Consider the following 24,481-nt stretch of genomic DNA (forward strand, 5'->3'; position numbering starts at 1 on the left):
TAACAGCCAAAGTAAAAGACACAATTAATCAAATATGATTTTGGAGCTTTGCAGTATATTTTACTGATCTTCAAACACAGAATAATACATGATTTACAATGTGTCATGTCTGTTGATCATGTTTTTGTTTGGCCATGTGCTGTTTGTTTTTTGGACTCTTTTTAGTTCCTGGTTGCACTTCCTTGTTTGTTTGTTACCTTGACAACCATTAGTGTCACCTGTTTCACATCTTGGACTCGTGCACCTGATTCATTTGAACTCAAGTACCTGTTTTCAATCACCACATGACTATTTAAGCCTGTCATTTTCTGTTGGTCGGCCTGGCAACATCACATTCATGCTCCACACTCTCTACACACCCTTATGATCCATGCTGCTCTTTTTCATGCCCTTTTCTTGTCCAAGTAAGTTTTCTTTATACATGCCATAGTTTGCAAGTTTTTGTTTTTTGTCCATAGTTCTGCCTTTGTGCGAGTTTTTTGTTTTTATAGCCAAGTTTTGTGCGCACCTTTTGTTTATTCTTTTTTTTGAGTGTTAAAATTAAATATGTATTCAACTTCACGCCATGTTTGGTCCAAATCATTTGCACCACAGTAGAACAAACCATGCCAAAGTCCAAGTCTTGACATAATGTAATTTCAAAAAAAAGAAAAACTAATAGTATTGTGCAAAATCCACTTTTTTTGCTTTTATTAAAATTAGCAATATTTACTTTTGTCCACAAGTACGGTCCATTCAGTTGTCAATCAGAATCAGAATCAGAATCAGAAATACTTTAATAATCCCCGAGGAGAAATTAAGATTTTCAGCACAATCCCATTCAAGATCAGACAAACATTACAGGGAGACAGAACAGGATCGCTGACGGGTCTGCCAATTTCAGGCGCCCCTTACAAAAAAGGTAAGAAACAGGTAAACGCTGGTGAGAAAAAAAAATAAAAAATCAGTCTAAGCCTGGGCCCCTGGAGAGGGGGTCCAGACTGAGGCCAAGGAAATAAAAAACCCATAGCCATAGCACACATAAACATGTGTGTAAGAGAGAAACATCAAAGAAAACAAAGGACATTAAATGCATTAAAAGAGCAGAGCTGGTGCAACCAGCCACTTCTACACACAGCCACAAAAGTAAAACAAAAACAACAACAACAAAAAAATCTATACACTATGGTGGCATCTGGGGTGTTCCACGCCATCGTCTGCTGGGGTGGGGGGAGGGAGCATAGCCAGAGACAAGGAGCAGACCCAACCAAGCAACCAAGAGAGCCGACTCCACCCTCAGCCGCCCACCAGAAGGGAGTTCAGAAGGAGTTCTTCTTACACAACAATGCTTCGCTCCGTGCTGAAGTTGTAGTCAAACTGCATGACAGGAAAACAAAAATACACACTTATTAGTGAACACATACTGTTATAAAAAGAACACACGCTTGAGTCAAACAATCTCCAATATTTACACAAACGTGACTACAAAATACCTAACGCAATATAATGAAAGTATAGAGCAGAATCACTTTATTTTATTTATTTACATTCAAACAATGTGTAAAAACATGTTTATTATTAGGGCTATAAAACATATAAAAAAAACCTTTGTGTATGGCATTCTGACTACTAAATTGCATTTGTATCCAAATATTGTGGTATTTTCTTCAGCAAATGTTATTCATGCAAGCAAATAATAACCCTTTATTAATCGTGATTTATCACAAATTTGGAGTGTGATTATTCTGATTAAAATATAATTACTTAACAACCCCATCCAATATACCTGTTATATACAACTTCTGCCTTGTTTTTAATGACTACTTAGACCTACTCCGCTACTGTATTTTAATGTAGGTCATTATGTTGGGACTTGGAGAGCCAAGTATTTTCTGAGGTGGTACTTGGTGAAAATAGTTTAGGAACCACTGGTATAAAGCAGAAGTAATTACAAATACAGTGAAAAACAACAACAAAAAAGAGAATTGTTGCACTTTTTTCAGTTATAAAATGCAAATTATGTCGTGTTATACATATTTGCAGTGTCCTCGGAGAAAGAAAAATATAATAATGCTGGGTTTCTGAGGACACGGATAGTTATTTGGAGTACAGAGTGGCAGAAGATTAAGTCATACTGCCCTCTTCTGGCAGAGTAGCGACATGATTCAATAAATGCATCAATTACAATGGAGATTTGAGGTTTTTCAAGGCAAATAATCCATTCACCTTTTGGTATTTTTATGAATATATGTATGTATGTATGTATTAATATACTTAAAACGGTCAAGTATCAGATATTTATGTATTGTATTGATGGTTAAATATTAGAATTTCTGAGTGATGGGGCAAGAAAATATACACTTATTTTTTTCATTTTTTTTTTTCTTTCAACATTAATATTATTTTTGTGTTTTCCGTCTTTGTTTTTGCCGATGAAGATATATTATTGGATATGCTTCTTTTTTTTTTTATTGTGTCCAAACTTATTGACTCGGGGGCCCCATTGGATTAAAAAAATATGGCCAGGGACCGGGCTGTAATATATATATATATATATATATATATATATATATATATATATATATATATATGTACATATACATATACATTTATATATAAATATATACACACACACACATATATATGTTTAAATACATATACATTTATATATAAATATATACACTCACACACACACATATATATATATTTATATATATACACATATATTTATATACATATATATATATATATATATATATATATATACAGTACATATATTTATATGTATATAAATGTATATATATGCATATATATACATATACATTTATATACATTATATATACATATATGTATATATATAAATATATGTACATATATATATATACAGTACATATATTTATATATATATATATAAATGTATATATATGCATATATACATATACATTTATATACATATATGTATATATATGTACATACATATATATATATATATATATGTATATATATATATATATATATATATATACGCACACACACATTTATTTATATACATTTATATTTATTATATATATGTAAATGTATACATAAGTCTATGTATATGTGTATATTTATGTTATATATATATATATATATATATATATACAAATATATATCAAAATTTATATATATAAATAAATGTGTGTGTGTGTATAGATATATATATATATAAATAAATGTGTGTGTGTGTGTATATATATATACACACACACACACACATTTATTTATATACATTTATATTTATTATATATATGTAAATGTATACATAAGTCTATGTATATGTATATATGTATATATATATATATATATATATACATATATATATCAAAATGTATATATATAAATACATGTGTGTGTGTATAGATATAGATATATATATATACATACATATATATATATATATCTACACACACACACACACATTTATATATATATATATATATATATATATATATATATATATATATATATATATATTTATATATATATATATATATTTATATATATATATATATATATATATATATACACACACACACACACACATTTATATATATATATATATGTGTGTGTGTGTGTGTGTGTGTGATGTCACATTATCAATGGGAAAATGCATTTTTAGACATAATGATTTGGCTGAGCGGCTAGGAGACAGAGAGTAACAAGTGGTAGAAAATTAGAAAGGACAGATTTAAAAAAAATAACTAAAAAACATCTGGTGTAGAATGTAGATAGTATGTTGTGTTCAGAAAAGCAAACGCCAAAAAACGAAATTTTATTTTAAACATGTTATGAATTTGAGAGAAAATAATCAAGTTAGAACTTTATGTGAAAATTTATGAGAAAAATAAATTAAAAGATTAAAAAATTAACTCTCTGGAATAGGCTACAGTACACAGTCATGAACCGAGTTGTATTACTGCAACCCACCACTAGAGGGTGCTGTATGATCACTGAAATAAGTTTCTAGCTCTTCAAAAAAAGGCAACTATTGAGCACACTGCAACAATGGCTTAGAACAGGTTCTCGCAATTAAAATACTTCATATTCTGATTTTCATCTACTTGACGGAACCTCCAATGCTGTCACACATCACAACCCTGTTAGTGTGCAAATTCAGGCCCCCCAGGACTCAAAAAACAGATTGCACGGTAAATAAACAAATCTCACTATGCACGTATGTATATAGCCTATGTATTTAAATGTGTGTGCGAGTGTGTGTGCGCGTGTGTGTGGATGATGGATGGGGGAATGGGGTGTTATCGGGTAAGGCATGTATCAATGTCTGCCACTTTTACACAGAGGCTGACAGGACAGTGACACACTAGAACATGGGCGGCAGTCACCCAGACGAGGCCGGCTTCATTTCCTGTTCCTGCTCCTCTGCCAAAAATATGTGACATGTTGTCTTCATTAATTCCACCTCCATTTGGAGCTGGCCCTCTCACGGCACCCCACCCCCCCCACCCCCCATGTGTACATCTCTGCCTCCATGCATCCGCACATAGGAAGACACGGCTAACTCCCAAAAGCAATGCTGAAAAGCCATCAGGCATAGGTGCTAATGAAAACCTTGTCATGTGCACACACACACACACACACACACACACACACACACACACACACGCTTCACTCACCCTCACACATTCTCCCTATATGAACTCAAATCATTAAGCCGGCCGCCAAAGAGTATTTTTCAGCGGCGCAAACCACATGAAGACGTCCCTTTAAATCACGTACTAATTAACACTTAAAAAGACACAAATTAGATATGCGTGGCTAAAAGCAATTATAATATCCGCAAGTTTTGCGAGTCATTTGGGAAATGAAAAGAATGCCTAATTGCTGGAACCAACATCATTGCAGACATGGCTTAAGTGAGGCCTGCTAGGAAATGGTCTTATCTACAAGTGTGCCAACAGTTTTCCTCAATTACACGTGCACACGTGCTGTATGTGAGCCTAGGGTGCACATCTCTTTCATGAATTCATATTTTCAAGTTCCATCCTAAAACTCATTTGTATACGCTAGCCTTTAAAGGGGAACATTATCACAATTTCAAAAAGGTTAAAACCATTAAAAATCAGTTCCCAGTGGCTTATTTTATTTTTCGAAGTTTTTTTCAAAATTTTACCCATCACGCAATATCCCTAAAAAAAGCTTCAAAGTGCCTGATTTTAACCATCGTTATATACACCCGTCCATTTTCCTGTGACGTCACACAGTGATGCCAATACAAACAAACATGGCGGATAGAACAGCAAATTATAGCGACATTAGCTCGGGATTCAGGGGCTTAAGCGATTCAACAGATTACGCATGTATTGAAACGGATGGTTGTAGTGTGGAGGCAGGTAGCGAAAACGAAATTGAAGAAACTGAAGCTATTGAGCCATATCGGTTTGAACCGTATGCAAGCGAAACCGACGAAAACGACACGACAGCCAGCGACACGGGAGGAAGCGAGGACGAATTCGGCGATCGCCTTCTAACCAACAAAACAAAACAAATGAATATAAAACCAATATTAAAATAACTAAGATTAAAACCAATTTTAAAGGGTAAAACCAATTAAAACAATAAATAGAAATCACAATTTAAAAACACAACCCACGTAGTGTTAAAAGCCAGAGAATAAAAGTGGGTCTTAAAGACGAGACTTAAAACACTCCACTGTGGGAGCAGTTCGAACATGGAGGGGGAGAGTGTTCCAGAGAGAAGGCCCTGTCTCCCCTGGTTTTAAGTCTGGTCTTGGGCACCACGAGCTGGAGATGGCTCTCGGACCTCAGAGCGCGCAGGGGTGTAAATTTGGATGAGGTCCGAGATATAGTGAGGTGCCAGTCCATGCAAAGCTTTAAAAGCAAACAGCAAGATTTTAAAATCAATTCTAAAATGAACAGGTTACCTGCTCAGTGGCCTTGTGGTTAGAGTGTCCGCCCTGAAATTGGTAGGCCGTGAGTTCAAACCCCGGCCGAGTAATACCAAAGACTATAAAAATGGGACCCATTACCTCCCTGCTTGGCACTCAGCATCAAGAGTTGGAATTGGGGGTTACATCACCAAAATTATTCGCGAGCGCGGACACCGCTGCTGCTCACTGCTCCCCTCACCTCCCAGGGGGTGGACCAAAGGGATGGGTCAAATGCAGAGAGTAATTTCACCACACCTAGTGTGTGTGTGACTATCAGTGGTACTTTACTTGAACTTTTATTAGGTGACCACAGATGATTCAAAGTCGGGACCCGGGGGGTGGACCACTCCTCATTGTATCCCATTGCATTGAGTTTTTTCTTGCCCTGATGTGAGATCTGAGCCGAGGATGTCGTTGTGGCTTGTGCAGCCCTTTGAGACACGTGTAATTGAGGGCTATATGAACAGACTTTGATTGATTTTTAATGGGGTTAGAAACGAGGCTATTGGAGACAAAGTGTCACTTGTTTAGACGGACACTACGGTCACAGGTCCAAAGACGAAAACCTTCACAGGTTTGCAACTTCATTACGAATTAAGTTGTTCTTAATGTGTTTTACACCTATAATCAGACCCCATAAGGATTTTGCAGGCTCTTTTTTTTGTGATTGGTAGGCCTAAAATGTCTGATTTTGCGGCATTTTCAAAAAGTCGTGATGTTTTAAGACTTATTTTTTTCATTATCATTACACTCCCTGGTGATTTTACGTATTTGAAAATAATATTTCAGTGTTTTTTTAATACCTTGAACCCAAAAAGCACAGGATTTTAAGAAATGTCAGAATGTTATTCTTTTAACAAATACAATTTAAATTAATTTGAATATTAAGAAGTTCCTCCCCAAAACATAAAATGGGAAGTCTTTGCTGAAATGTTCACTCTGGAATTACAAAGGGGAGATATGCTGAAGAAAAAGTGATTTGTGACAAAATATAAACAAATAGACTGAGAAAAGTATAGACCAACATGGCACATTCAAATGTGTAAAAGTGTATTACTGCTGGAAAAAGACTACCGGTACACATGATATCTCAGCCTTCACATGAAAGTTAAAAATAATTTATTCTGACAAAGAGTCGACAATACAAATAATCTTACAGGACATTACTATAAAAAATATACTTTGTATACTGCTGTACAGTGACTATTCTAAAGTATATCCAAACTTCATTTATAGTATGTTCATTTTAAAAGATGTATTTGCAAGTTTCAAAGAGCACCTTTAAGTATAATGATGATCATGACAATTAAACAGAATTGTTCTTTTGCCCCCATTACAACATTGTATCAGTATTTTATATATATATATATATATACATATACAGTATATATATATATATATATATATATATATATATATATATATATATATATATATATATATATATATATATATGTATACATATATATATATATATATATATATATATATATATATATATACATATATGTATATATATATATATATATACATATATATATATATATATATATATATATATATATATATATATATATATATATATATATATATATATATATATATACAGTATATATATATATATATATATATATATATGTATATATATATATATATATATATATATATACATATATGTATATATATATATATATATATATATATATATGTATACATATATATATATATATATATATATATATATACATATACAGTATATATATATATATATATATATATATATATATGTATATATATATATATATATACATATATGTATATATATATATATATATATATATATATATGTATACATATATATATATATATATATATATATATACATATACAGTATATATATATATATATATATATATATATATATATATATATATATATATATATATGTATACATATATATATATATATATATATATATATATATATATATGCATATATGTATATATATATATATATATACATATATATATATATATATATATATATATATACAGTATATATATATATATATATATATATATATATATATATATATATATATATATATATATATGTATATATATATATATATATATATATATATATATATATATATATATATATATATATATATATATATATATATATATATATATATATACAAACCACGTATCCATATGAGTTGGGGAATTGTGTTAGATGTAAATATAAACGGAATACAATGATTTGCAAATCATTTTCAACCCATATTCAGTTGAATATGCTACAAAGACAACACATTTGATGTTCAAACTGATAACATTTTTTTTTTTTTTGCAAATAATCATTAACTTTAGAATTTGATGCCAGCAACATGTGCCAAAGTATTTGGGGAAGGGCATGTTCACCACTGTGTTCCATCACCTTTTCTTTTAACAACACGCAATACATGCACTAAAATAATGTTATCAAAATAAATTGTTAAAAACATTTGTAAAATAACAATTTTAACATTATTAAACATACATTTTTAAAAACAGGATTCAAACCTGTATAGGTAGGGAGAGTCCTGGCAAGTATGCATTCATTTTAGTTTGTCCAAGGTGTGTTGTCGTAGCCAGAAATTAGTCTTTGCCATTATGTTTAATGTGTCAGTTTTGGATTTTGTTGAGCCCTACAAAGTGTTTATGCTGTAAGCAATGTCGTTATTTTTGCACCAGCTGTTTGAATGTAACGTGCATCTTAGTTGTGGTTTTGATCATTTGGATGTGTTGAAATCACCATGTAAAATCACTAATGTTAATCAGTAGCATGTATATAGCATATCTAATGTAAATTAAAATCATTTTCAAAAGTGGAGCCTTACGTTTAAAAACTTTCTGTCAATAATACTTGCTTTGTTGGCATGGGAAATTGCAACATTACAAAGAGGCAGTCTGTTAACACGCCTGTTTGCCTGCCAAGTGCTTGAGATAGTGCCAAGTGTGCAACGAATGTAACGTCTCGTGCAGTAAAGGTATCGGAACACAGTGGTTCTCAAATGGGGGTACGCGTACCCCTGGGGGTACTTGAAGGTATGCCAAGGGGTACGTGAGATTTTTTTTTAAAATGTCTGTCAAAAAGAATTGTGAAAGAAATGCAACAATGCAATATTCAGTGTTGACAGATAGATTTTTTGTGGACATGTTCCATAAATATTGATGTTAAAGATTTCTTTTTTTGTGAAGAAATGTTTAGAGTTAAGTTCATGAATCCAGATGGATCTCTATTACAATCCCCAAAAAGGGCACTTTAAGTTGATGATTACTTCTATGTGTGGAAATCTCTATTTATAATTGAATCACTTGTTTATTTTTCAACAAGTTTTTAGTTATTTTGATTTTTTTTTTTCAAATAATTCAAGAAAGACCACTACAAATGAGCAATATTTTGCACTGTTATACAATTTAATAAATCAGAAACTGATGACATAGTGCTGTATTTTACTTATTTATCTCTTTTTTTTCAACCAAAAATGCTTTGCTCTGATTAGGGGATACTTGAATCAAAAAAATGTTCACAGGGGGTACATCACTGAAAAAAGGTTGAGAACCACTACGGTAGGTAACTGCTGGTTAAGAGATGATACACTTTATGGATAAAGAACATATTGAAAATGAGCTCTGCATATACAGTAACTCACAAAGTGAAAACCGGTACACATCTAAACCAATTTATTTCAATATCTTTTAAAGGGAGAATGCAAGACATGAACATTGGATATACTTTAGAGTAGTCAGTGTACAGCTAGTGCAGATACTAGTAATGTCTATTGAGAGCATTTCCATTAAGTCGTCTTCAGTAGGGCTGGTCGATATATAGAATATACTCGATATATCGTGGGTTTGTCTCTGTGCGATGTAGAAAAGGACTAGTTTGTGAGTACCGTATTTTTCAGACTATAAGTCGCAGTATTTTTCATAGTTTGGCCGGGGGTGCGACTTAGACTCAGGAGCAACTTATGTGTGAAATTATTAACACATTACCGTAAAATATCGAATAATATTATTTAGCTCATTCACGTAAGAGACTAGACGTATAAGATTTCATGGGATTTAGCGATTAGGAGTGACAGATTGTTTGGTAAACGTATAGCATGTTCTATATGTTATAGTTATTTGAATGACTCTTACCATAATATGTTACGTTAACATACCAGGCACGTTCTCAGTTGGTTATTTATGCCTCATATAACGTACACTTATTCAGCCTGTTGTTCACTATTCTTTATTTATTTTAAATTGCCTTTCAAATGTCTATTCTTGGTGTTGGGTTTTATCAGATAAACGTCCCCAAAAAATGTGACTTATACTCCAGTGCGACTTATATATGTTTTTTTTCCTTCTTTATTATGCATTTTCGGGTGGTGCGACTTGTACTCCGGAGCGACTTATACTCCGAAAAATACGGTATTCGAGTATACGAGCTGTGCGAGTGGTAATACGAGAGATAGAAGGAGCCAATCTGGTAACAAATGGAGGAATAATTATTTCCCAAGAAAAACAGCAAGTAGTCCATCGTCTGGCTGTGGTTTGGCTTCAAGCCGTAATATGTAAAGTACGCGGTAAAAGCGTTGCTACAAAAAGTAGCAAAACTACTAATTTGTAGCTTCATTTGAAAAGTCACCCGCTAGGCAATAAGGAGTGCTTGAAACTCCGCATGTCAACATCTCCGGCCGGTGCCACACCCAACAAAATGCCGAAGTAACCAGCACTGACCCAATTGAGCCTGGCATCTTCCATTTCCACATCAACACTGTATGAAAAAAATAGTCAACAACATAAGGAGATAACGTCCGCAGAAACCTACCACATAGCGAAGGATATACACTATTTGATTTCCTATTATGCAGCTCATTTTTATTTGACAGTTATTGAAATATATTGTGTGACATCATGCACAAAAGTGCACTTTATTTGTAAAATATTGTAGTGGCGTTCTGTACAAAAAGTGCACTTTAATTTAGTGTTGTTTTGATAAGTCATCTAAGTGACATCATGCACAAAAGTGCACTCATAGCTTGTTTTAAAATGTCTCTGACAATCTTGCACTTTCTGTTTTGAAATGACATGAATGTTTGTGCCACTGCTTAGTAACGGTTTAATAAATACGGTTTTGGTAAATTGACTTAGTTTTGGTTTCCTTCTCTGCATGAAAGTTTAAAATTTGCATATATTAATGCAGTATGAACAAGAATGTTTTAATGTAGACACATAGAATCATCATACTGCTGTGATTATATGCATCAAGTGTTTATTAAAGGCTAAGGCAAAATATTGAGATTAGGGATGTCCGATAATGGCTTTTTGCCGATATCCGATATTCCGATATTGTCCAACTCTTTAATTACCGATACCGATATCAACCGATATATACAGTCGTGGAATTAACACATTATTATGCCTAATTTGGACAACCAGGTATGGTAAAGAAAAGGTACTTTTAAAAATAATAATAAAATAAAGTAAGATGAATAAATTAAAAACATTTTCTTGAATAAAAAAGAAAGTAAAACAATATAAAAACAGTTACATAGAAACTAGTAAGTAATGAAAATTAGTAAAATTAACTGTTAAAGTATAGTACTATTAGTGGACCAGCAGCACGCACAATCATGTGTGCTTACGGACTGTATCCCTTGCAGACTGTATTGATATATATTGATATATAATGTAGGAACCAGAATATTAATAACAGAAAGAAACAACCCTTTTGTGTGAATGAGTGTGAATGAGTGTAAATGGGGGAGGGAGGTTTTTTGGGTTGGTGCACTAATTGTAAGTGTATCTTGTGTTTTATATGTTGTATTAAAAAAAAAAAACAACAAAAAAACTCGATACCGATAATAAAAAAAACGATACCGATAATTTCCGAAATTACATTTTAACGCATTTATCGGCCGATAAAATCGGCAGGCGGATATTATCGGACATCTCTAATTGAGATATATATCATGTATCGTGACATGGCCTAAAAATATCGAGTTATTAATAAAAGGCCATATCGCCCAGCCCTAGTCTTCAGCATGTATCATTTTTACTGTGAAATACAGTTTTTTCCTTGTGTGAGTGCTTTAGTCATTTGCTTACAGGTGTATCTTCTTTTTTATTTATTTTGCAAATGTTTGTGTGCCATATTAGTGAAAATCTATCATAATTAGACTCTTAAACGCGTCATAATTAAATTATCCCCTCAACTCCCCCCAAAATGGATTAACTCGCTGGAATAAAAAAAGACAATATAACATACATCCATAAACGTGGACGCATGTGAAAAAGTGCAATATATTTATCAGTAATCTAATTAGTTATTTATATATATTTATTTATTTTATATATATATTATGTATATCATTTATATATATTTATTTATTTATATATGCACCTTATTGTTTTTTTATCCTGCACTACCATGAGCTTATGTAACGAAATGTCATTCTTATCTGTGCTGCAAAGTTCAAATTTGAATGACAATAAAAAGGAAGTCTAAGTCTAAGTCTAAATATTTATAATATAATGATTACAAAGAGGGAAAATGACAACCACTTATTGCAACTTTCACTTTCTCCTGCAATTAAACACTGCACCTTCCATCGCACTTCATGGTAAAATGAAACCAAGCATCTAAAAAAAAAAGCCCGCAAAATCCTGGGGGGACTGATAAATTGCTGTCAATGTTCAAAACTAACACTTAAAGGCCTACTGAAACCCACTACTACCGACCACGCAGTCTGATATCTGATAGTTTATATATCAATGATGAAATCTTAACATTGCAAGCAACACATTCCAATATGGCCGGGTTAGCTTAATAAAGTGCAATTTTAAATTTTGCACGAAATATCCTGCTTAAAACGTCTCAGTTTAATGACGTCAGCGTGTGACGTCACGGAATGTAGAGGACATTTTGGGACAGCATGGTGACCAGCTATTAAGTCGTCATTTTCATCGCAAAATTCCACAGTATTCTGGACATCTGTGTTGGTGAATCTTTTGCAATTTGTTCAATGAACAATGGAGACAGCAAAGAAGAAAGCTGTAGGTGGGAAGCGGTGTATTGCGGCCGGCATGCAGCAACACAAACACAGCCGGTGTTTCATTGTTTACATTCCCGAATTATGACAGTCAAGGTTTACCATTGGCCTTTGGAGAACTGGGACAACAGAGACTCTTACCAGGAGGACTTTGAGTTGGATACGCAGACGCGGTACCGTGAGTACGCTTCCAAACATTTGATCGCTTGCCCGTACGTGCGTGCCGCTATGTGCATGTCACGTACGTAACTTTGGGGACTTTTGGGAAATATATGTGCTGTATGACTTTTGGGGAGGTGAACGGTACTTTGGGCTGTGGGATTGAGTGTGTTGTGCAGGTGTTTGAGTTGTATTGGCGGGTTATATGGACGGGAGGGGGGAGGTGTTTGTTATGCGGTATTAATTTGTAGCATATTAAATATAAGCCTGGTTGTGTTGTGGCTAATGGAGTATATATGTGTCTTGTGTTTATTTACTGTTTTAGTCATTCCCAGCTGAATATCAGGTCCCACCCGCCTCTCACAGCATCTTCCCTATCTGAATCGCTCCCGCTGCCCTCTAGTCCTTCACTCTCACTTTCCCCATCCACAAATCTTTCATCCTCGCTCAAATTAATGGGGAAATCGTCGCTTTCTCGGTCCGAATCGCTCTCGCTGCTGGTGGCCATGATTGTAAACAATGTGCAGATGTGAGGAGCTCCACAACCTGTGACGTCACGCACATATCGTCTGCTACTTCCGGTACAAGCAAGGCTTTTTTATCAGCGACCAAAAGTTGCGAACTTTATCGTCGATGTTTTTTACTAAATCCTTTCAGCAAAAATATGGCAATATCGCAAAATGATCAAGTATGACACATAGAATGGACCTGCTATCCCCGTTTAAATAAGAACATCGCATTTCAGTAGGCCTTTAAGTTTTATGCAAATAAAGCAGAGTTGTAGGTTTGTTCGAATCCTGTGGTCTGAGGGGTTAAGGATACAACAACACACTTAAAAATCACCATAAAATCACAAGTTGATGCAATATTACTAGAACAAGTAGGCTTCCAAAGCATCACAGCATTTGCCGCAACTTTGTGAAAAAGCTGCCAGGCGAAAAGCAGACATTTTAGGCGGCAACAATCACAAAAACGCCTGTGAAATAGTGAAAGTACTGAGTAAAGGGAAAGAACCACCATGTAGCAGAAAACCGCGGTAGAGGTGAGGACATGGGTCAAGCAAAATTCAGTTATATCTTGACATACTTGCCAACCCTCCCGGATTTTCCGGGAGACTCCCGAAATTCAGCGCCTCTCCCGAAAACCTCCCGGGACAAATTTTCTCCCGAAAATCTCCCAAAATTCAGGCGGAGCTGGAGGCCACGCCCCCTCCAGCTCCATGCGGACCATAAGTCCTCCCAGCGCGGTAACAACACACAACAACAGCAGTCACGTTTTCGTCTACCATAAAGCAGTTCGTCTGTCGTAAACAGCAATGTCGTGACACTCTTAAACAGGACAATACTGCCATCTGCTGTACATGCATATGTGACAATAACATCTACGGCTTTTAGAGAGTGCAGTGCACAACTGCGCACACAACAAGGAGACGAAGCAGAATGCAATATCAGAGAGGGTGTTCAGCATGGTTAGAAAAATAGAGACAGAGAATAGAACAAGGATGGACAATTCAACCCTTAACTTAACAATGAGTAGATGAGTGTTATGTGTGTGTATATGTGTAAATAAATGAACACTGAAATTCAAGTATTTCTCTCTCTATATATATATATATATATATATATATATATATATATATATATATATATATATATATATATATATATATATATATATATATATATATATAATAAAATAAATATATATATAGCTAGAATTCACTGAAAGTCAAGTATTTCTTATATATACTTGATGAATTCTAGCTGTAAATATACTCCTCCCCTCTTAACCACGTCCCCAACCACGCCCCCCTCACCTCCCGGAATTGGAGGTCTGGCAAGTACATCTGTAAAATGTTGCAGAATTAGATTTTTCTGTCACAGTTTACAGGGTTTTATTTTATTTTTATGTCAATAATTAATGGATCTTATTGAATAATCTGAAGGAGGGGTGTATCGACTGTTGAAGGTGCTAATCCAAATCAGAATGGTTAGGCCTTGGCTCATTCTTGTTATCGAAGGAAATCACCCATTGTCTTTGGCATGTTTGAAAAGTCTTCCTCGTGATATTCTCTCCTTTTTTCTCCTGCAGATATCCCCCCCGGTATAATAACATAAGGAAAGAGAAGTAAAATAACACAATGGTGAGGGATGCTTCCACTTGGAAACTAATTATCAAGCTAAGCTGCGACTTCATCCTCATCAGCCGGGCCCCACCATTAATCTTGTGCTGTCGTCCACTTCACTAAATCCAGCGTGTTACACTATCTTGCATTTACTTCATCAGCTCCAGCACGGCTGTAATTAATGATTTCTCATGCCCTTCCCTTCCCCAGCTCAGCTCGCCATGTGTCCGCCTGCTAATCACACTCACTAAAAAAAGGAAGGAAGGTGGTGAGGGAGCGACAAGTTGTGGAGGGGGAGACCGGAGCAGCCAGGTCGTATCTAGGTTGGGCTCACACACACACACGCACACACACACCTACACACACACACCATTAATACCTGCTTTGACAGTGAGCTTCAATCAGGTGACCGTATGACAGCATGGCGACTCTGTGTGATTTGGATAGTTTGTGACAGAAAACAGAGGCAGAGTGCAGAACAGACACCGGGTTTGATGAGGGAGTGTTTTCTCTGTAACACATCTCAAACCCAACAGCACCTGTTCTTTTACAGTGGTCTGTCACTTCCTGGCAGTTCTGATACCACGGTGCTGTGCTAATGAGAGAGAAGGGGGGCCGTTGTCCCTCCATTAAAAACACACACAAATGCCGAACAACACACACACACACAAGCCGGGTCTTAAAGGGGAACATTATCACAATTTCAGAAGGGTTAAAACCATAAAAAATCAGTTCCCAGTGGCTTATTTTATTTTTCGAAGTTTTTTTCAAAATTTTACCCATCACGCAATATCCCTAAAAAAAGCTTCAAAGTGCCTGATTTTAACCATCGTTATATACACCCGTCCATTTTCCTGTGACGTCACACAGTGATGCCAATACAAACAAACATGGCGGATAGAACAGCAAATTATAGCGACATTAGCTCGGATTCAGACTCGGATTTCAGTGGCTTAAGCGATTCAACAGATTACAAATGTATTGAAACGGATGGTTGTAGTGTGGAGGCAGGTAGCGAAAACGAAATTGAAGAAGAAACTGAAGCTATTGAGCCATATCGGTTTGAACCGTATGCAAGCGAAACCGACGAAAACGACACGACAGCCAGCGACACGGGAGAAAGCGAGGACGAATTCGGCGATCGCCTTCTAACCAACGATTGGTATGTGTTTGTTTGGCATTAAAGGAAACTAACAACTATGAACTAGATTTACAGCATATGAAATACAATTGGCAACAACATGCACTTTGAGAGTGCAGACAGCCCATTTCAGGCGCGCTAAGAACATATATTTTTCCACGATTTCAGCACTCAGGTTAACCATACCTAAATAGACACAAAATACTGCATTACACAAGACTACCCGAATGTACTCGAATGATTGGACAAAAATAAATGTTTTTAAGCTAAATTATTGGTAAACACAGTTTATGTATAATAATTTACGTAAAACTGCGAGTAATGAATACAGTTTTCAGCAATTAATATATTCTGTAGACATACCCTCATCCGCTCTCTTTTCCTGAAAGCTGATCTGTCCAATTTTGGAGTTGATGTCAGCATCTGCTTTGAGTGTCGCAGGATATCCACACATTCTTGCCCGATCTGTCGTAGCATAGCTTTCGTCGGTAAAGTGTGCGGAACAAATGACTGACCATTTCGTCGGCTTTCCCCACAGCCTCGTATTTTGAACAAATTTCGTCAGATTTCTTGCCACTTTCGCATCTTTGGGCCACTGGTGCAACGTGAATCTGTCCCTGTTCCAGTGACGTGCGGTCACTAGAGGCATGTGAGGCGGGGCCTCACCTGCCATCATGGACAGAAAAAAAATGTAAAAAGAAAAAAAATTAATTAAATTGTTATATGTATCCAGTGATTATACTATAAAGTTATTTTCCATTTAACTTCACCAGTTTTATATTATTTTTATTCAAAATCGCTGAATTTTCACATTTGCCGTTCAAATACTGAGAAGAGACGGTGCGGTGATCAGCAGCCAGTTGAGGCACGTCACTCAGTTGTGCCTCAACATGGATTGCGGACTCGGCAAACTGCTGGCCTGCTGTGCAGTGAGACCGTATTGCTATATGAACTATATTATAAATTTCCATAGTTTAGTTAGCTGAGGTATATAATGTACAGTGTATTTTGTCAACAACTGTATGTGTGTAGCGTATTTCTTGTGCTGAGCGATCATAAAACTGCTGCGAAGACGCACTGGCTGAGTGCACCCCCCAACGGGAGCGCCACACCAACCAAAGCCCACACCCCAACCCTCCACGTGCAAGACCGAATCCACCCAAAAAAAGTCACTTAACAAGAAGCCAAAAAGTGCAAAAACAACATTGCTCGCGCCGGAGGAGTCGTGAACGACTGCAGGGACACAACATTAGGTACACCTGCAGACTGCAGCACGGATTTCATATTTCATTCATTCACAACTCCTCCAACACGAACACCACTGTTCCCGCACTTATAAGTAAAGGTAAGACCATAATAACATTTTTTTTATTAAATGTGCTTTTTTGTGTGCTACAGTTTGTATGTGTAAAGTTAAAGTTAAGTTAAAGTACCAATGATTGTCTCACACACACACTAGGTGTGGTGAAATTTGTCATCTGCATTTGACCCATCCCCTTGATCACCCCCTGGGAGATGAGGGGAGCAGTGGGCAGCAGCGGCGCCGCACCCAGGAATAATTGTTGGTGATTCAACCCCCAATTCCAACCCTTGATGCTGAGTGCCAAACAGGGAAGAATGCTGGGATGAGCTTTTAAACATAACCCGTTAACTGCTGCCAATCAAATGGTGAATAAGATACTCTTTAGGGTTCATATGTTTGTAAATCTGACTGTGATGAAGTCAGTGCCTCACCAGCCATGAACCTCACCGCACGTCACTGCCCTGTTCGTGTTGTTACACCCTCCGACAACACACCGACGAAAGTGAGACAATGGCGGATTGCTTCCCGATGTGACGTCACAACGTGACGTCATCGCGCCGAGAGCGAATAATAGAAAGGCGTTTAATTCGCCAAAATTCACCCATTTAGAGTTCGGAAATCGGTTAAAAAAATATATGGTCTTTTTTCTGCAACATCAAGGTATATATTGACGCTTACATAGGTCTGGTGATAATGTTCCCCTTTAACCATTCCTGCAGGCTAGTGTTTCATCCGAAATGGGGAGGAAATTGAGCGTGTTCGCCTGCTCGTGCGTTCGGATTCGTGAATTTTAAAAGATCAAAACCTCTAGAACTCTACGGCGTTCCTAGAGATGCTTGATTGAACTGTTTGGGGTAAGAATTGGGGAATAGAAGTCAAGGGGCTTTGGAACAGTAGACAAAGCTTTTAAGAGGGAATGGCTGCCTCGCCGGCCATGCTTTTATTCAATTGGGGCTTAGTGGAGCCAACAGGGTCTCGCTGTCTCAGACACTTAATTACAAGCCCAAGATTGTTTGCTTTGCATTCTAGGCCAGCGGCGGCAGCTGCAGTCGAGCGTTGCAGCCTCTACTCACTTCCTCCTCGATCTGTGCCAGGGATTTGATCGTAATGCCCATTAAATTGACTCGCTGCATCTGAAATCAAAAGCATGGAGAGGAGGGAGAAGGGAAGAAAAAAAAACACACACAAGAAACATGGCGGTTAGGCTCATGGCTAAGTAAGCATGCTTAAAATCTTTAATCCTCTCCCTCTGTGTCAATACAAACCGGCTATGGTGACAACCGCCGCCAGCCAGCCAAATGGACTGCATTGAGCCAGCTTTGCCTGAGTGCACGCATTCATCACTCAGGGTGGAGGCAAGGACAGCAGTGGATAGGATAGCAAAGGAAGGAATAATAGATGGAAGAAAAAGGCAAAGAAAGACGGGTGGAAGAGAAGAACGGAAAGCTGAGAGGACAAACAGAAAGGCAGCGATGGAAGGTAAAGGAGAGGAAAGACAGGGAATGTGGTGGACAGGAGAGGAGAAGGATGTCTAGGAAAATAGGAGAGATAGGTTAGGAAAGGTGAAAAAAACAAAGTTGTTGGTCAAGGAGAAGCACTAAAATATAATGCAGCTTCAAGGAGAAGTAATAGTACATTATTGACCAGGGCCTTAACCAGCTATGAGGTTCCAGAAGTACAGACCTCGGTATATGTGTCCCATCTTAAGCAGTGTACACACATCATAGTTATCAGGCAAGTTTTGGAGCCTGAGATTTGTAAAGATTGATTTGAACCCTCTCCGATCTGTTCAGATAAACATTCAGAGCTGATAATCGAACATTTGTATTATTTACGATTAAAAATCCTGTATGAGGTCAGCTCAGAGGATGCATAAGAGGGCACAAGTAAGAACGTAGTTCTAGGATTTTATTTACAAACCCCGTTTCCACATGAGTTGGGAAATTGTGTTAAATGTAAATATAAACGGAATACAATGATTTTCAAATCATTTTCAACCCATATTCAGTTGAATATGCTACAAAGACAACATATTTGATGTTCAAACTGATAAACATTTTTTTTGTGTGCAAATAATCATTAACTTTAGAATTTGATGCCAGCAACACGTGACAAAGAAGTTGGGAAAGGTGGCAATAAATACTGATAAAGTTGAGGAATGCTCATCAAGTACTTATTTGGAACATCCCACAGGTGAACAGACAAATTGGGAACAGGTGGGTGCCATGATTGGGTATAAAAGTAGATTCCATGAAATGCTCAGTCATTCACAAACAAGGATGCGGCGAGGGTCACCACTTTGTCAACAAATGCGTTAGTAAATTGTTGAACAGTTTAAGAAAAACCTTTCTCAACCAGCTATTGCAAGGCATTTAGGGATTTCACCATCTACGGTCCGTAATATCATCAAAGGGTTCAGAGAATCTGGAGAAATCACTGCACATAAGCAGCTAAGCCTGTGACCTTCGATCCCTCAGGCTGTACTGCATCAACAAGCGACATCAGTGTATAAAGGATATCACCACATGGGCTCAGGAACACTTCAGAAACCCACTGTCAGTAACTACAGTTGGTCGCTACATCTATAAGTGCAAGTTAAAACTCTCCTATGCAAGGCGAAAACCGTTTATCAACAACACCCAGAAACGCTGTCGGCTTCGCTGGGCCTGAGCTCATCTAAGATGGACTAATACAAAGTGGAAAAGTGTTCTGTGGTTTGACGAGTCCACATTTCAAATTGTTTTTGGAAACTGTGGACGTTGTGTCCTCCGGACCAAAGAGGAAAAGAACCATCCGGATTGTTATAGGAGCAAAGTTGAAAAGCCATCATGTGTGATAGTATGGGGGTGTATTAGTGCCCAAGACATGGGTAACTTACACATCTGTGAAGGCGCCATTAATGCTGAAAGGTACATACAGGTTTTGGAGCAACATATGTTGCCATCCAAGCAACGTTACCATGGACGCCCCTGCTTATTTCAGCAAGACAATTCCAATCCACGTGTTACATCAACATGGCTTCATAGTAAAAGAGTGCAGGTACTAGACTGACCTGCCTGTAGTCCAGACCTGTCTCCCATTGAAAATGTGTGGCGCTTTATGAAGCCTAAAATACCACAACGGAGACCCCCGGACTGTTGAACAACTTAAGCTGTACATCAAGCAAGAATGGAAAAGAATTCCACCTGAGAAGCTTAAAAAATGTGTCTCCTCAGTTCCCAAACGTTTACTGAGTGTTGTTAAAAGGAAAGGCCATGTAACACAGTGGTGAACATGCCCTTTCCCAACTACTTTGGCATGTGTTGCAGCCATGATATTCTAAGTTAATTAATATTTGCAAAAAAAAAATAAAGTTAATGTCAACCAGTCCAAGGTATAGTCTCTAGCTCCTTGAGATCTTGAACGGAAGATGTGGTAGAAAATGGACGATGGATAAAAAAAATACCCAGAATACAGTGCGTTTTCTGTTGGAAAGATAATGTCGAAAGGAAAAAAACATATTTTTGATCTTGGGTGAAATGACACCCTACAGCTCTGGCTATGATTTTGATGAAGGTAATATACGGAACATGCAATCTTTAAATAATGTTGTCTGTATATTTTACCTCTTTTGTTGTATCGTAGAACTTTTGATTGATTCCAAAGGGCACGTCATCCATGGCTGCAAGAAGGAAGAAAACAATCAGTTTCAAATGTGACTTTTATACCCCCCAAAAATGTCTCCTTTTCTAATTCTCAGAGTTTGAAGGAAACCATATATGGCATAATGAAGCAACAAAGCTATCAACATCTCAGCGATCTCCGACACCTCCCCTCCTTCCATCTATGGAGACAAGATGAAAGGCTTTTTTTTTTTTATTCTTTGCTTCTCTCCTCCAAGCCAGCCCTTCCCAGCCCTCTTCCACTTTAATTATTCTTGATTATTCTTGATTTCATCTTGTCGGCGAGATGTTCACCTCACAAACAAAGCCACACTTACACCCGGCACAGGAAAATGGAAAGAAGAAAGGCAAAAACTCTCAGATATCAAATTTGCATGAAAATAAGCCAGAGTGTTCAGCCCACAAAAAAAAGGGGATTGAAATGAGGACTTGCCAAGAGCGTGGTGGTATAATTAGCATTTGACCAAACAAACGAGCTTCAACAGAGCTATAATTAAGCAGGCCTGTAATTAAGTGTATGCCCTTTATCATAATGATCGTGGTTAAAATGGTGTGATGGCTGGCAGTTGATTATTAATGGTGTAACCCGGGACTGCCTGCATCCTGCACTGGAATCAAAGTGTCACCACTGTCAGGCTAGAGAGCATCTCTTTGTTTATAAAATACATTAAGGCAGAAATTAACACAAGGTGACAAGAGGTACAAAGCCTCTAGATTTGAGGCTGAAGGGAAAACTGCAGCTGCTTGACCTCATAAAAAAACCCAGAAAACTTTAAACAATCTGAAGTCACGACACTTGCCACAATGTGGTTTGCGATCTTTGAAGTCCAAGAAAATCGTACGAAGCGTGACTGAAGGTATTCTTTTGTTAAAGCAAGCACAATGTAGAGTGTATAACTTTGAAAAATGGTATAGTGGTACAAATTCTCCTGTCAGGGGAAACAAAATAATGGCCTGATCTACTAAAGGTGTGCATGTAGTAAAACACATGCAAACCTGATAGTGCATGCAAAGCTGATCCACTAAGCTTGAGTGCAGAGGATTGCATCTCTCAAGTGAGAAAAATAGGAAACGCAATCCATTTATTTGGTCTTCCTTCATGTATATGCAGAACATGTGATAAATATTGGAACGCCACATTACATGTGGAAAATATTTGAATGTCACAATACTGGGAGTAGGAGATGCAAATATACCGCATTTTTCGGAGTATAAGTCGCACCGGAGTATAAGTCGCACCTGCCGAAAATGCATTATAAAGAAGGAAAAAAAAACATATCTAAGTCGCATTTTTGGGGGAAATTGATTTGATAAAACCCAACACCAAGAATAGACATTTGAAAGGCAATTTAAAATAAATAAATAATAGTAAACAACAGGCTGAATAAGTGTACGTTATATGACGCATAAATAACCAACTGAGAACGTGCCTGGTATGTTAACGTAACATATTATGGTAAGAGTCATTCAAATAAGTATAACATGCTATACGTTTACCAAACAATCTGTCACTCCTAATTGCTAAATCCCATGAAATCTTATACGTCTAGTCTCTTACGTGAATGAGCTAAATAATATTATTTGATATTTTACGCTAATGTGTTAATAATTTCAAACATAAGTCGCTCCTGAGTATAAGTCGCACCCCCGACCAAACTATGAAAAAAAACTGCGACTTATAGTCCAAAAAATACGGTAAACATGTTGCGCACGCAATGTGATTTATCAAGGCTCAAACTGTTCTGCAGCCGCTTGTTTGAAATGTGCGCGCAACATGGCACAGTTACGCACAAATGGTTTTGAGAAAGGAGGCGATTGCGCTGCAAAGACTGGCAATGCACAGAGAATCTGCCATCCTACGTGTGTATGTCAACATATTTGGACGTCACGAATAGAAAATAATAGACATATCAGCAATATTGTTTTATAATTCTATATATTTTTGATTGATTGATTGAGACTTTTATTAGTAGGTTGCACAGTGAAGTACATATTCCGTACAATTGACCACTAAATGGTAACACCCGATTACGTTTTTCAACTTGTTTAAATTTAAAAATTGATTCATGATACAGATATATACTATCATAAATACTATCATCATAATACAGTCATCACACAAGATAATCATCAGGGTGTATACATTGAATTATTGACATTATTTACAATTTGGGGTGTGGAGGGGGGGGGGGGGGGGTTTGGTTGTTATCATCAGTCATCAACAATTGAGAACAGAGAAATGGATATTGAAACAGTGTAGGTCTGACTTGGTAGAATATGTACAGCAAGTAGTGGACATAGAAAGAGAGAGAGAGAGAGAGAGAGAGAGAGAGAGAGAGAGAGAGAGAGAGATCAGAAGGCATACGAAAAATATCTGCATTTGATTGTTTACATTTGATTATTAACAACAATCCGGGGAGGGTGTTAGTTTAGGGTTGAAGTTGCCTGGAGGTGTACTTTTATTGCGGTTTTGAAGGAGGATAGAGATGCCCTTTCCTTTATACCTGTTGGGAGTGCATTCCACATTGATGTGGCATAGAAAGAGAATGAGTTAAGACCTTTGTTAGATCGGAATCTGGGTTTAACATGGTTTGTGGAGCTCCCCCTGGTGTTGTGGTTATGGCGGTCATTTACGTTAAGGAAGTAGTTTGACAAGTACTTCGGTATCAGGGAGGCGTAGCCGATTTTATAGACTAGGCTCAGTGCAAGTTGTTTAACTCTGTCCTCCACCCTGAGCCAGCCCACTTTGGAGAAGTGGGTAGGAGTGAGGTGGGATCTGGGGTGGAGGTCTAGAAGTAATCTGACTAGCTACTGGATATCTTAAGGGACTGACTAAAAGTTGCCTCTTTGGCGCAACTTTGGCGTGCTAAGAATAGGTTATTCTGTCCAAATCACACTTCTACAGTATATTGCCCAGAGAAGGTGACACCATTTTATAGTTTGCACACATTGTTTAGCGCATGATATTTTGATCTTGGTATCAGATTTTTAAGTAGATTGCAATTGTGCTAACAAGTGAAAACAGACCCATGCAGGACCTACATTATTACGTTATTGGTGGCGGTAATAACTGCA

At 36.7% G+C, this 24,481-nt stretch overlaps 1 protein-coding gene across 2 annotated transcripts in view; it reads right to left on the reverse strand.

The window, feature by feature from the left end:
* Positions 1-813: 813 nt before the first annotated feature.
* The window catches only part of mvb12bb (multivesicular body subunit 12Bb), a 134,353-nt gene continuing 110,685 nt past the window's right edge, over positions 814-24,481 (reverse strand). Inside the window, exons 8-10 of one of the 2 annotated variants that reach the window (XM_061985773.1) lie at positions 21,350-21,405; positions 18,818-18,877; positions 814-1,356 (exon numbers count right to left, since the gene is read on the reverse strand). In XM_061985773.1, the coding sequence (XP_061841757.1) occupies positions 1,315-1,356; positions 18,818-18,877; positions 21,350-21,405 (158 nt within the window). In that variant the 3' untranslated portion in view covers positions 814-1,314. The remainder of the gene's footprint in view (positions 1,357-18,817; positions 18,878-21,349; positions 21,406-24,481) is intronic. The other variant, XM_061985774.1, reaches the window with a different exon arrangement.

Source organism: Nerophis lumbriciformis, linkage group LG12, assembly GCF_033978685.3.
Source record: "Nerophis lumbriciformis linkage group LG12, RoL_Nlum_v2.1, whole genome shotgun sequence".
NCBI lineage: Eukaryota > Metazoa > Chordata > Actinopteri > Syngnathiformes > Syngnathidae > Nerophis > Nerophis lumbriciformis.